The sequence below is a fragment of the Acomys russatus genome, chromosome 10 (genome assembly GCF_903995435.1).
Source record: "Acomys russatus chromosome 10, mAcoRus1.1, whole genome shotgun sequence".
Classification (NCBI taxonomy): domain Eukaryota; kingdom Metazoa; phylum Chordata; class Mammalia; order Rodentia; family Muridae; genus Acomys; species Acomys russatus.
Window position 1 is genome coordinate 52731076 of NC_067146.1, and position 13394 is coordinate 52744469.

General features: G+C 53.9%; 2 protein-coding genes across 2 annotated transcripts; one reads left to right on the forward strand and one right to left on the reverse strand.

The window, feature by feature from the left end:
* The first annotated feature begins 2617 nt into the window (after window positions 1-2617).
* On the forward strand, window positions 2618-7229 carry Asic3 (acid sensing ion channel subunit 3). Its single transcript, XM_051152151.1, has 11 exons — window positions 2618-3290; window positions 4843-4993; window positions 5185-5312; window positions 5468-5663; window positions 5756-5812; window positions 5912-6059; window positions 6308-6399; window positions 6476-6555; window positions 6651-6722; window positions 6850-6908; window positions 7025-7229. The coding sequence occupies exons 1-11, from the start codon at window positions 2754-2756 to the stop codon at window positions 7101-7103; spliced, it is 1599 nt and encodes a 532-aa protein (XP_051008108.1). The 5' UTR covers window positions 2618-2753; the 3' UTR covers window positions 7104-7229.
* A 1105-nt stretch (window positions 7230-8334) lies between these two features.
* Cdk5 (cyclin dependent kinase 5) lies at window positions 8335-13216 on the reverse strand. The gene is made up of 12 exons (XM_051152156.1): window positions 13060-13216; window positions 12380-12468; window positions 12236-12303; window positions 12073-12133; window positions 11918-11974; window positions 10553-10648; window positions 10314-10388; window positions 10076-10172; window positions 9826-9896; window positions 9332-9391; window positions 9152-9232; window positions 8335-9007 (listed from the first exon to the last, which is right to left on the reverse strand). Exons 1-12 carry the CDS (start codon window positions 13094-13096, stop codon window positions 8921-8923), a joined length of 879 nt encoding a protein of 292 aa, XP_051008113.1. The 5' UTR covers window positions 13097-13216; the 3' UTR covers window positions 8335-8920.
* Between the last annotated feature and the right edge of the window lie 178 nt (window positions 13217-13394).

Below are 13394 nucleotides of genomic sequence, written 5' to 3' on the forward strand. Positions count from 1 at the left end.
TTTGGTTCAGTGTCTGTAGTGACAGCCCAGGAAGGCAAGTTCTGGGGTGGCTTCCATCGTCCAGCCACTGCCTCCACCCCACCCCACCCAACCTGGTCAAGTGTAGCTTAGAGCAAGGCCTTTGCTTTCCATAGAAATGCCCCCTCTGTGTGGCCCTACCCTCTGTCCATTTGGGACATAAACTCCCTCCCTCCTCCCCCCCCCCCCCCCCCCCAGTCACAGAGCACCCAGCCAAGTGGCCCCACATCATGCACACAATCATCAGGGTAGCAGTGCACAAGTCACTTGGTGACAGATTCTCAGTCCCCTGACAGCCACTGGATGACTGCCTACCAGGGAATGGGATCCTGTGCTCAATAGCTGGTGACCCCAGCCTTGTGGCTTTGTTTACCCTGTCACCCTGGCCTGGCTTTCCCGGTGCCTAGTAGAGAAAAGCAGCTTGTCTGTACTTGCTCTCGAGGAAGCCTCTTCCAGAAGTGAAGTGGGACATTTTGTAACGATGCCCTTAAAAACCACAGTGTAGTAACCCCAGAAAGTGGTCACATCTGTGCCACAAGCCATTTTAGTCACCCCTCTTTCCTAAGATGTTACTTGCCAAGCCTGTGCCACTAAGCCTGGGACAGTTTCTGAGACTGAGCCCTGAGTGCTTGCTAGAAGGACCAATGTGCAGTCAGTCAGAGGCCTTGCAGTGTGACTGGCTGGTTGGTGTAATTATGTCTCCACCACTCATGGCCAGAAGCCACCAGAATGAACCTGGCAGTCTCCAGTGCTTTTCAAAGACATGGAATATAAATATCCTGGGACCAGTGAGATTGCTTAATAAACAGAAACACCTGCTAACAAACCTAAGGCCCTGAGTTCAATCCCCTAAAACCCATGTAGTGCACAAGAAACTCCCAAAAGTTATCATCTGAACCTCCATACACATGACATGCATATGCAATAAGTAAACATTAGAGAAAATGTAAATAATGGAGGTGTCTGATTTTTGTTTATTTGTTTTTTTTTTTCTTCAAGACAGGGTCTTTCTGTGTAGCCTGTGCTGGACTCACTTTGTAGACCAGGCTGGCCTTGAACTCACAGAAATCCTCCTGCCTCTGCCTCCCCAAGTGCTGGAATTACAGGCATGTGCCACGGTGCCCAGCCATGTCTGATTGCTCTTGAGCATACAAGGTTCTGCCTAATTCCTAGATACATGAGGACAGATGAGAGTTTACCCAGTACAGACCATGACAGTGACAAGCAGCAGGCAGGCCCCTATGCCGATGCCCTTGGCCTGCTGGCCCCTCTTGTCTGAGTCCCTTGCACTCACTCTTCCAAGTCAGCTAACACTGAGCTCTGGAAGCACACACCCCACCCCGAAGCCCTCCCCTCATCTTCCTTTCAGAATTCCTGGAAGTGGCTCCATGCCTGGGTCACATGCTGCCTTTGCCCGATGGAGGACAAGGTGCAGGAAGCTGATGACTCAGTGGCCTGGAGTCCCCTCCAGGCATATTCCCTGGTCAAGACTAATGGGAGTGCAAAATGGTATAACTGCTATTGGGCTGGGGGTGGGGGATCTGGTGACATCCGCCAAATTAGCAAAGCAGTGCCCTCAACCCGGAAACTGTTCCAGGGAGTTTCTCTATGACATTGATAGCAAAGGTGGGGTTGAAAGGCTGGGAAACTCCAGGGGTTATCAGAGAAGACAGAAGACAGCACCTCCACATGATGGTCTAGGACCACCTCCAGTAATGACGGAGCTTTCCGGATGTGGAGGTCACGATCTTTGAATATGATAATTGAAGAGAGGAAGGTGGAAAGTCACGGGGTACCCTGGATACCTTGGGGGGAGCAGGAGAATCCATAGTTATTCTGAAGGAGGATAGCCTGACCAGCAGGAGGGCCTGAGAATGAGCTGGGCCTGGGTCTCCAGGCAGAGACAGCCACTCAGAGCACAGGAAGCCACTAAATATGGAACCCGAAAAGGGCCCTGCTCATGCAGTGTTACTAGGATGCTGGGGTCATAGGAAGAGAAGATCTGCCTGTGCCAAACCTCCCACCACTCTCTAACTTGGTCAAGAGCCAAGTCTGCTCTGCGAAAGAAGAAATGATGCCAGGTGGGTTCTCGGAAGGGCAGGAGAGGCAAAAGGAAAGAGGAGCCGAAGCAAACCTCAGCAGCTGACCCTCAGGTCTGGCATTCAGGGGCTGTGACTGGGTCCCAAAGGCATCCCCAACCCCAATGTCTATCTGGGTTTACTTCAAATCCTACCCTGGACTGCTGTGGTTTCCTCCTGGCGCCTCTGGTCTCTGACAGCAGTGACTCCCCCTCACGCTGCACTAATGGCTCAGCCTGGGGCCCCAGGGACCTTCTCTGGCCCCCCCCCAAGACTGCTCTGCTGCCCCCCCCAGTCCCCCTCATGCTGAAACCTAATCCTCTGCAGCAGCTTCAGATCAGTCTTGCTCTGCAGCCCCTGTCTGCCACTACCTCCTGCGCCCTACCTGGCCTTTACTGCAGAGCCCCAGCCCCACGGAGCCAACGCCTGTTCTGGGGAAGGCAGAGCTGGACCGAAGTTCACCTCGTCCAGTCCTACCAGGCCAGTACTTTTCGCCTCTCAATCTTGGCTCCTCCCTTCTCCTTTTCTCTCCTCTCTATTCCTTTCTGAGACACCTGAATCCCATCTCAATCTCCCCCACTTGCCCTACAAAACAGCCTTCCATCACCCCTTGGAAACCCGGTACCCAGTCAGCAGACCCCTCCCTGGGCTCCTGCCATGAAATCCCCCTCCAGACTGGAGCAGGCCCCGGAGCGACAGGCCTCGGACATCCGGGTGTTCGCCAGCAGCTGCACAATGCATGGTTTAGGCCACGTCTTTGGCCCTGGGGGCCTGACCCTGCGCCGTGGGCTGTGGGCCACAGCTGTGCTCCTGTCGCTGGCGGCCTTCCTCTACCAGGTGGCTGAGCGGGTGCGCTACTATGGGGAGTTCCACCATAAGACCACCCTAGATGAGCGTGAGAGCCACCAGCTTACCTTCCCAGCTGTCACTCTGTGCAATATCAATCCACTTCGCCGCTCACGCCTCACACCCAATGACTTGCACTGGGCTGGAACGGCGCTGCTGGGCTTGGACCCTGCTGAACACGCTGCCTACCTTCGCGCCCTGGGCCAGCCCCCTGCACCGCCTGGCTTCATGCCTAGTCCCACCTTTGACATGGCACAACTCTACGCCAGAGCCGGCCATTCTCTTGAGGACATGTTGATGGACTGCCGCTACCGTGGCCAGCCTTGTGGGCCCGAGAACTTCACAGTGGTGAGCCAGTTGCCCTAAGTCTCCTACTCAGGGACTACACTCTTTTTTTTGTTTTGTTTTGTTTTGGTTTGGTTTGGTTTTTCAAGACAGGGTTTCCCTGTGCAGCCTTGGCTGAATTGGACTCACTTTGTAGACCAGGCTGGCCTTGAACTCACAACAATCCACCTGCCTATACCTCCTGAGTGCTGGAATTAAAGGCGTGTGCCACCACTACCCAGCTAGGGACTACACTCTTAAGCCTTGTCAGCCCAAGTTTCCTCGACACCAGGAAGCCTTAACACCCCTGCCTGGGTATCCCCTGGTTCCTGCTGGCCACAGGTCCTCCATCTAGGTCATGCTGTCTAGTCCAGGAAGCTGCTTCTGGAGGCTCCCTTCTCCTCATTTAGCCCACTGTGCACCTGGCTATGCCTCTCAGCAAGGACACTGACACAAGCAAGCTGCAGAGCCAAGGGCTAGTCGGTGGAGACACTACTCCTAGGGTAGAATGTAAAACCTTGGGACTGCTCTAGACAGAGGCCCCTGTCTGCCACCAGAAGACGTACTTTCCTCTGCCTCATCAGAATCTTGCCACTCCAAAGAATAGAGCCATTTCCTTTTGTTTCAATTATCCCTGTAGGCTTCAGGCTTTGGCGAGGCAGAGGAATTGGTGTGAGGAGGGAGGCTTCCCCACTCCACACGCCTACATGTGAGGCTGAGGACACTGAGATGTGGGCTTTGGAGTTCCTTCGAGGAGGGTAGGAGAACCGGTTTGCTGCATGAGATCCAGTCTCAAAAAGTACAAAACATAAAACAAGCATGGTGGTGCATACCTTTAACCCCAGAACCTGGGCAACAGCTCAGGAGCAGGAGGATCACTGCGAGTTTGAGGCCAGTCTCCTCTACACAATATAGCAAGTTCCAAGACTACATAAAGAGACCCTGCCTCAAAAAGAAAATCTGAAGAAAAATAGAACAGGCTGGGTGGTGGTGGTGCACACCTTTAATCCCAGCACTTGGGAGGCAGAGGCAGGTGGATCACTGTGAGTTCGAGGCCAGCTTGGTCTACAAAGCGAGCCCAGGACAGCTAAGGAGATACAGAGAAACCCCGTCTTGAGAAAAAAAAAAAAGGAAAGAAAGAAAGAAAGATAAAAAGAAAAAAGGAAGGAAAAGAAAATTAGTTGGGACAGGGTGGAAATTCAACTAGGTCACCTAGACTTACTCACCTAGGCTCCCCCTAGGTACTTAGGTAACACATTCAAGATGTACTGAACTTGGACTTCTGCTTCCAGAACTGGGAGGATTTGTCACTGGGTACAGCAGGCAGGCAGCTCATCCCTGTAATCCCAGCAGCTGGTATTTGGAGGCAGGAGAGGCAGGAGTTTGAGGCCCTCTGAGTGACACAGCAAACAGCAGACAAGCCCAGGCTACAAAAGAACTTGCCTCAAACCCAGCCCCCCCTCCCTCCCAAAAAACCCAAGTGACCAAACAAAGAGAAAGGGCTCAAGGAGGGGAGCGGAGGTGCCTCCTACCCAAGGGCTTGTCTGAGAGAGGGCCCGTCCCTTTCTGCCCCCAGATCTTCACACGAATGGGGCAGTGCTACACCTTCAACTCCGGTGCCCACGGTGTACCCCTGCTCACCACTCCTAAGGGTGGCGCTGGCAATGGGCTGGAGGTTATGCTGGATGTACAGCAGGAGGAGTATCTGCCCATCTGGAAGGACATGGGTGAGGGGCTCAGGGTCATTTGCCTGTGAGGAGGGGTGAGGGTGGAGGCACGCATGGCACTAGAAGTCACAGAAACCACAGGAAGGAGAGCTGGTGCATAGAGAGGATGCCCGAAGCATGAGGAGAGGGGCTGTCAAGGGAGTCCCTCCTGGCAGTGGAGTGTCTGAGGCCTTAAAGGCCCCTCCCTGCAGAAGAGACCCCGTTTGAGGTGGGGATCCGAGTGCAGATCCACAGCCAGGAGGAGCCCCCTGCCATTGACCAGCTGGGCTTTGGGGCAGCCCCAGGCCACCAGACTTTTGTGTCCTGCCAGCAGCAGCAAGTATGTTGGTTCATCTGCCTGTACCTCCCACCCTCCCCCAAGCTCCTACCCTCCCCAGAAGACCCTCAGACCCCAAGCCATGGTCTTGTCCCTGGGGCCCTCACCCCCAGCAACTTCCATAACCCCAGAGTCTCCGTACCGTCGTCCCTCCACAGCTGACCTTCCTGCCACCGCCCTGGGGTGACTGCAATACTGCATCTGTGGATCCCGACTTTGATCCAGAGCCCTCTGATCCCTTGGGTTCCCCTAGCCCCAGCCCCAGCCCTCCTTACAGCTTAATAGGGTGTCGCCTGGCCTGTGAGACGCGCTATGTGGCTCGGAAGTGTGGATGTCGAATGATGCATATGCCCGGTAAGAGACTGGGGTCTGTTGGGAATAAGGGACTGGGGATTCCCTAGGGGGCGCTCTCAGGCTCCTGGACCGGTCTCACCTTCCTAACCTAGGAAACTCCCCAGTGTGCAGCCCCCAACAGTACAAGGACTGTGCCAGCCCAGCTCTGGGTAAGGCACATCTATTCAGCCCCCTTGTCCCCCATCCACTTGATCGTTGATCCCAACCTTCTGACCAAGTGGTCCTTATCCCTGCTTTGCGGCCTGCAGACGCCATGCTGCGAAAGGACACGTGTGTCTGTTCCAACCCGTGCGCCACCACGCGCTATGCCAAGGAGCTCTCCATGGTGCGGATTCCCAGCCGCGCTTCAGCTCGCTACCTGGCCCGGAAATACAACCGCAGCGAGACCTACATCACGTGAGCCAGGGACGGTAGCGAAGCCAGGGACTGTGCCTGAGTCGAGGGTCTCCTAGGAGGGTACTGGACTGCACACAGCCCAGGCTGGATTCATATTATAACGGGTTCTGGGACTCTGGGCAAACTCCTTAAACTTTCGGCCTTGGGGGATGGGAATAACGCAAAGATCTTGAAAGAGGCCAGAATGCCCACACCTACTTCCAGCTGAGGCGGTGTCCAGCAAGCACTTTGGGCTTCTTTTCCTCCAGGGAGAATGTACTGGTTCTGGATATCTTCTTTGAAGCCCTCAACTATGAGGCAGTTGAGCAAAAGGCAGCCTATGAAGTGTCGGAGCTGCTGGGTGTGTACGGAGTGCCTGGGGCTGCAGAGGTGTGGACAGGGCAAGTGACTGAGCTGAAGGCACTCTGCCTCCACAGGAGACATTGGGGGACAGATGGGGCTGTTTATTGGAGCCAGCCTGCTTTCCATCCTCGAGATCCTGGACTACCTCTGTGAGGTGGGACAGAATCCCAGACACGATGGGGGAAGAACCAGGCCACAAGTGTCCAGGGAGGTGGATGTTGACCACCTACTCCCGCCACTTGCCCCCAGGTTTTCCAAGACAGAGTCTTGGGGTATCTCTGGAACAGAAGGAGTTCTCAAAGGCGCTCTGGCAATGCTCTGGTAACAGTCCCTTTGCCCTCCCCGACCCGTAGCGTTGTAGGCCTCACCCCAAACCTTACACATCTGGTCCAGGAGCTACGTCCGGCAATATTGGCTGGTCTCCACCTGCCTCTCCCTTTCCCCACAGCTTCAGGAAGGGCTGAATGGCCATCGAGCACACGTTCCCCATCTCAGCCTGGGTCCCAGGTAATATGAAATATGCCCCAGAAAGTCAAAGGTCAGGGCAGGTTGAGAGGAGGAGGTTCAGATCCAGGGTAGACTAGGTGGAGGGGTCCTGCCCAGTGCTTGGCTTGTCCCACCAGGCCTCCTACCCCTCCCTGTGCTGTCACCAAGACACTCTCTGCCTCACATCGTACCTGTTACCTCGTCACAAGGCTCTAGACCTGCTGTGACCGCTTGGCTGCACCGTGACATCTTGGACATGTCCAGCCTGTACATCTTTGCTGTCTTCACCCTAATAAAACTCTAGTGCACATGCCTCGGGTGTTTGCCTTACAAGTCAGACACTAGCAGCCTTCCACCCCATCCACTGACAGCTGGGACCTGGGCCCCAGTTATGCCCTTGGGGTGGGCGAGGGAGGAGGATAATTTTAAGGGGAGAGCAATTGGGTGTACCCTTGTGTTCATGAACTTATCAAACCTATTTTCTTTTAATTTTGTTTTTCCTGAGCAATGGGGACTGAACCCAGGGTCTGGGGACAGCCGCTACGCCCATCACTTTGTCCTTCTGAGGCAGAGTCTCATACACTCCCAGCTGGCATTGAACTGTGCAGCCCAGGGTGACCTTGAACTCTTAATCTTCCTGCCTCCACCTCCCATGTGTTGAGACTATAGGCATATACCACCATGTCTGGCTTCCCAGCCCTTTTTATATCTTGTTTATTTGGAAACAAGAGTCTCACTATGTTGTCCAGATTGCCTCATCCTCACTCTGCAGCCCACAGTGGGCCTTGCAGCTCTCCTGCCTCGGGCTCCTTGGTAGTTCGGAACGCAGGCCTATACCACTATGTCCACCTCCTACCAACATCTAAAAAGGCAGTCTCTCCGTGCCCAGAGGCTAACTAGGTGTGATGGCCCACAGTGGGCAGAGTGAGTCGCTATTCCCTGCGCCAACAGTGTATAGCCGGTATGAGGCTCTAAGTAGGTGGGCAGGATTGTGGAAGTGGCAGACTTATAGCAAAGACTCTAGTCCATGTGCAAGAACACAAGATGGTGTCCTGCCTCTGAACTTCATGCTATGGCAACGTTCTTGCCTTGCCAACCTCTCCACAGGAGCTGACAGCCTGCTTGAGAGAGTAGGCCTGAGAGCCCTCCCTTCCCTTTCCTGTCAAGAGGGCACCCCTGGACCTCTGCCTCAGTTCCAGTTTCCTTCTTTCACTGCACCCCAAACACTGGGAAACTGGCAAACAGGAACTGGGAAGGGCTGTTCTTTGTTTTTTTGTTTGTTTGTTTGTTTGGTTTGGTTTTTGAGACAGGGTCTCTCTGTGTAGCCTTGGCTGTCCTAGACTCGCTCTGTAGACCAGGCTGGCCTCGAACTCACAGCAATCCGCCTGCCTCTGCCTCCCGAGTGCTGGGATTAAAGGTGTGCGCCACCACCGGCCAGCGGAAGGGCTGTTCTTATGGAAGAGACCCACACAGCTCTGGGTCTCTCCTGCCGCAGCCTACAACTCCAAGTGTGAGAAAACAGAGATGGGAGGCTCTGTACAGGACGCAGAGATACCCACACAGAGGCCTGGCTCAACTTGGCACCCAGGTCAGTGGCATCCTACTTTAGGACTGTATCTGGCCCTTCTAGGCATAGGAGAAAAGTATGCAGGAGTACAGAAGCCTGCATGTGGAGACAGGCCTGTCATGACACATCCAAAAGAGCAAGGATCATGGTCTCCTGTTCCTGGTCTCAGGGCACGTAAAGAGACAGAGCCGACAGTGAGCAGCTTGTAGGCCGAATCACAGAGCAGGGGTCCCCAGCCACCCTTCAGTGACACCCAACCACCATATCAGCAGACTGTGGGAAAGGAGCCAATTTATGAAATTAAATAAAGTCCATGGAGGAAGTGAAAACCGCGGGCCAGGGTAACTCGCCCCTGGCTGGGCCCAGCACAGCTGGTGCACAGCATCCCACAGCTGACTTTTCTACCCTCCTGGGAGGGAGGCTGCAATAGGCCAGGCCCCAGCCTGGCCACTAGGGGTCAGAGAGCCTATGGGGGACAGAAGTCAGAGAAGTAGGGGTGCTGCAAGGCCTCCTCGGCTGAGATGCGCTGCACAGGGTTACACTTCAATAGGTTCTGCAGGTGGGAAGAAAGGCAGAGGTGGACTCAGACCAGGACAGCCCACCGTCTTCTCCTCCCTCTGGGCAAGCACTACGATCCCCAGTTCCTAGGTCTAGGAAGGCGAATGCCCCCATCTGCTTCTACCCGCTAGGCACCTACCTGCAACAGGTCTCTCCCTGTGGCGTTGAGCTTGGGTACGACGTTCACCAAGGATGTCGTGGCTGGGTACATTGGGTAGGGCTGCAGAGGGCCAGGCAGAGTCAGGCCAGAGGTACCGACATAGGGTCAGAAAAGAAAAGGGGCTTCTACTGAACCAAGACCTCCCATAGCTGGTCACACCTTATAGTCTGGCAGCTTGGTCATGGCGGGCCACTGTTCTTCAGTCGGTGTCCCTAGTAGTGTGTCCACGTGGTCAAGGGCCACTTGTGGAGAGGGTTACACCTACACTTCAGGGGCAAGCGGGGGAGATTCCTCACTCCACTCCCACCTGCCCTTCTCTTACACCATCTTGCTCTAGCCCCCCAGCCCAGCCTGAGATGAACCCCATTTTATGGTGTTTACAGTGACCTGGGAAAATCCAACCCTTAATGCTTGTGGTCCTAACAGACAAGTCGGTTTTCTCCAAGAACCCCTGTTCCTTCATCTTAAGGCCTACTTCTAAGTGCCTCATCAGGTGTGTCATCCTTACCAATAGGCCGCATCTCTCCACAGTGACCCCATGCAAGAACAAGATGGAGGGCGAGCAATGGCTCTCACCCCGGCTCTAAGCCCCATGCCCACTCCCTTTCTACAAAGGGGTGAAGGAAGAGTGGGCTAAGGGCACTGGAAGGATATCGAAAGATCCTCTTCAGCTGGTCATCCACATCATTGCCAGGGAAGAGAGGCCGCCCTGCGTTAGCCAGCTCTGAAGGAAAAAACAAGGATAGAGCGGGCGCATGAAGGACCCGTCATTCTGAGGTGCCCCTGTGCCTTCCAGCCCCAGCCCCAAGAGCCCCTCTCCCTTCCCTCACAAGAGATCCTTCAGACCCTATTTGTTAACCCAATTGGGAAAGAAAGTGCCTCTGCAGAACCCCAATGTGTCACCTGCAAAGATGCAGCCGGCTGACCACATGTCGATGGACGTGGAGTACAGCTTGGCCCCAAAGAGGACATCCGGTGGGCGGTACCACAGCGTGACCACCTGAAGAAGACCCCACCCATAGGGAACCCCCCCTCCCACTTAGAGAGCTGGAAGGAGGTCCAGGAGGAGGCTCAGTGTGGTGTAGAGAAGCCACTGGGGGACTCCCTCCCTTCAACTCCATGTACCACTTTCCAGGCTCACCTCAGCAGAGTAACAGCGGACTGGGATACCAAAGGCTCGGGCCAGGCCAAAATCAGCCAATTTCAACTCCCCATTCTGAGGGGGAGATAACACAAAGAGCACATGGAGAAGGACTTTTAAATGGTTTAGGGCAGGCTCTGCTTCCTTCCCCTCCCCCTCCCCCCATTCCTGCTCCCTCAAGGATCCCCCACCCCTGGCTCCAGCTTCTGCATTCGTACTCCCTGATCCCACAGCAATACCCTGTTTATGAGCAGGTTCTGGGGCTTCAGGTCCCTATGCAGCACGTTGCGGCTGTGACAGAATCCCAGGCCTTTCAGTAGCTGGAAGAGGAATGACTGGGGGAAAGGTAGGGGAAGAGGGAGTCAGACACACTGTGCCCATGTGACTTGTAGCCAAGCGGAGAAATCTATTCAATTACCGTGTGTGTCTGTGTGTGTGTGTGTGTGTGTGTGTAGGGTCGGGTCCCCTGGAACTGGGTTTATAGGCAGTTGTGAGCCACCCACTGTGAATACTGGGAGGCAGAGTCCTCTGCGAGGACAGCAAGTGTTCCTAACAACAGAGCTATCTTTTCGGCTTCTTGTCTAGTTACTTTTGACTCTGCTTTGCAGTCAGTAGGTACTAGAGGTACAACACTAGCCAAGTTGTCCTTGCTCCTCACACCTTTCTGGATTGACAGGTTGGTGGGCCTTCCTGCATTCACAGTCCATGATGGTCTGCCCTGCCTGGCAATTCAGCACATGCACTGTGGCTATCGACACGAATACAAAAGCTACTGTATCACTCAGGGCTTGGTCTCCTAGAAGCCAGGCTAAGGCACTTGCGTGGTCTTGTGCTTAGAACAGTGACTGGTATACAGCAAAATCTTCAGCAAATATTTAATTTGTTGATTTCTCTCTCTCTCTTTTAAAGATTTACTACATCATCATCATCATCATCATTATTATTATGTGTTTTTTTCAAGACAAGGCTTCTCTGTGTAGCCTTGGACTTTATTTTTAAATTATGTGTGTATGTATGCATGTGTGTATGTATGCATGTGTGTATGTATGCATGTGTGTATGTATGCATGTGTGTATGTATGAGTCGGGGACTGGGGAGGTACTGGATCTTTTAGATCTGGAGTTATAGGTAGCTATGAGCCACCTTGGGTCGGGGCTGGGAACTGAACTCACATCATCTGTAAGAGTAATGTGTTAACTGCTGAGCCATCTCTCCAATCCCTTTTTGTTTTGCTTTTGCTTTGATGTTTGAGACAAGGCCCTGCTATATAGCTCAGGCTGGTCTTGAACTTGAGATCCTCCTGCCTCCACCTTCTGAGTGCTAAAGTTAGAAGTACAGGCCACTATGTAGGGCTGGTATTTGTTGAATCCAAGAGGTTATTTTCTCATGTGTCTCATCTCTGGAGTATAAAAGACATCAGTGGAATCAGATACTGTACAAGTCAAAGGAAACCACAGGAAAATGTTCACCAAGACTAGTAGTCCTTCAGGGCACAAACAGGGTTCCTCTGGTACCCCAGGACCCCAACCTGGCACTCATGGAGTGCTGATACTTTATATAGGTACGCCCAGGTTCCACGGATCCCTAGACACGCCTTCCCTCACCTTCACAATCTCAGGGTCCAGGTCACCATTACAGCTGTCAAAATATTTCTTCAGGTCCTAAAGAGAGATGGTGGTGAGGAGAAGAGGACAAAGTTCAACCTTCATCTGGACCCCGATTCCCTCCCATGACCACTACCCCCACAAGCCCCTTTCACCTGATCACAGAACTCAAAAACCAATGTCAGCTTCTTGTCACTATGTAGGACATCATGAAGCCTAGGGAGAATGAAAGGCTTAGCCAGATCCCCAAGTTGGCCTCTAACATTCCAACAGCAGCCCAGTCTGAGGAGGAGGTCCTACCTCCCCCACATACCTCACCTGACAATGTTTTTGTGTTTCAGTTCCTTGAGTAGGCAGATCTCCCGGAGGGCTGAACTTGGCACACCCTACGATATGTAAGGGGGTAGTAATCACAGACTGCCCAAGACGGCTTGATACCCACTCCTCACACCCCAGTCTTACCTCATCGTCATCATCCAGTCTGACACGCTTCAGAGCCACAATCTCATGGGTTTCCCGATTTTTGGCCTTGAATACAGTTCCATAGGTGCCTAGGGTGAGGTCGTGTGGGTGAGGGAGAGGATCCTTCTCAACATTTTTGAGTGTTAAGGGCAAGTTTTCAGGGTGAAGGCCAGATGTGGAGTAATTTTGTGAGTGAGGATGCCAAGGAGAAGGTGCCTAAAAAAGCTCAAGGTTTCAGCTGCAGGGAGAATCTGCCATAAGCTCGGGAGTGGGGTGGGGTGGGGTGGGGGTAGAGGTGGGGGGGTTGGAGAAGTAGCGAGGAGTCATCTAGGAGAGGAATGAAGGCCTACAAAAATGTTAAGGTTGGAGGTTCTGCAATGAGTCGAAGCAGGGGTTCCAAGTGAGGTTTGCAAGCGATGCCGAGGCTAGGGGCCAGAAATGCAGGAAGTATAGCGGTTAGGAAGACTGGTCCATAGACACTGCTAAGGCTAAGAGCAAGAGTTTGCCGCAGATGCTAACACAGGGAGAAGGGTGTCTGCAATGAGTGTAGGGCTCAGCGGCTAGGGCTTTGCCCGGTGCTGAGGTCGGAGCCTGCAGGTATAGCAGACGGTAAGGGAGCTGGGACTGCAAGCAGGGTCTTCAGACAACGACCTTGCAGGAACATCTCGTGGTTCCATTACCTTCCCCAATCTTCTCCAGTTTCTCGTATTTCTGCATCGCAGCGGCCGCGGGGACCCCTGCGGGCCCTGGGTTCTAAGACTCCCGGCCCCGGCGTTGCAGAGGAGGTGGTACCCACCGCTCCAGCCCCGCCCACCAGCTCCCCACGCACGGGCGTCTGGGACTTGTAGTCCCGGGGTGGCCATGTTTCTTAAGAATGCCCGTGGCGGAGGACACGAGGACTACAAAATCCAACATGCCGCGCTCGACTCTCTGCAGCGATCAACTCCCGGGACTCGTTTCCACCGCGGAGGCAAACCTTAAACTTCAACTCCCAGGAAGCAACGCGTGTCCGCTT

Bases quoted from the DNA above. Each gene is read 5' to 3' on its own strand.
- Asic3 (XM_051152151.1), top strand. From the start codon at position 2,754: ATGAAATCCCCCTCCAGACTGGAGCAGGCCCCGGAGCGACAGGCCTCG. The intron at 5,313-5,467 runs GTATGTTGGTTC...GTCCCTCCACAG, and splicing joins TGTCCTGCCAGCAGCAGCAA to CTGACCTTCCTGCCACCGCC. The intron at 6,723-6,849 runs GTAACAGTCCCT...CTTTCCCCACAG, and splicing joins GGCGCTCTGGCAATGCTCTG to CTTCAGGAAGGGCTGAATGG.
- Cdk5 (XM_051152156.1), bottom strand. From the start codon at position 13,096: ATGCAGAAATACGAGAAACTGGAGAAGATTGGGGAAG. The intron at 10,649-11,917 runs GTGAGGGAAGGC...CCTTTCCCCCAG, and splicing joins TGGACCCTGAGATTGTGAAG to TCATTCCTCTTCCAGCTACT. The intron at 10,389-10,552 runs GTATTGCTGTGG...TCTCCCCCTCAG, and splicing joins AGAACCTGCTCATAAACAGG to AATGGGGAGTTGAAATTGGC.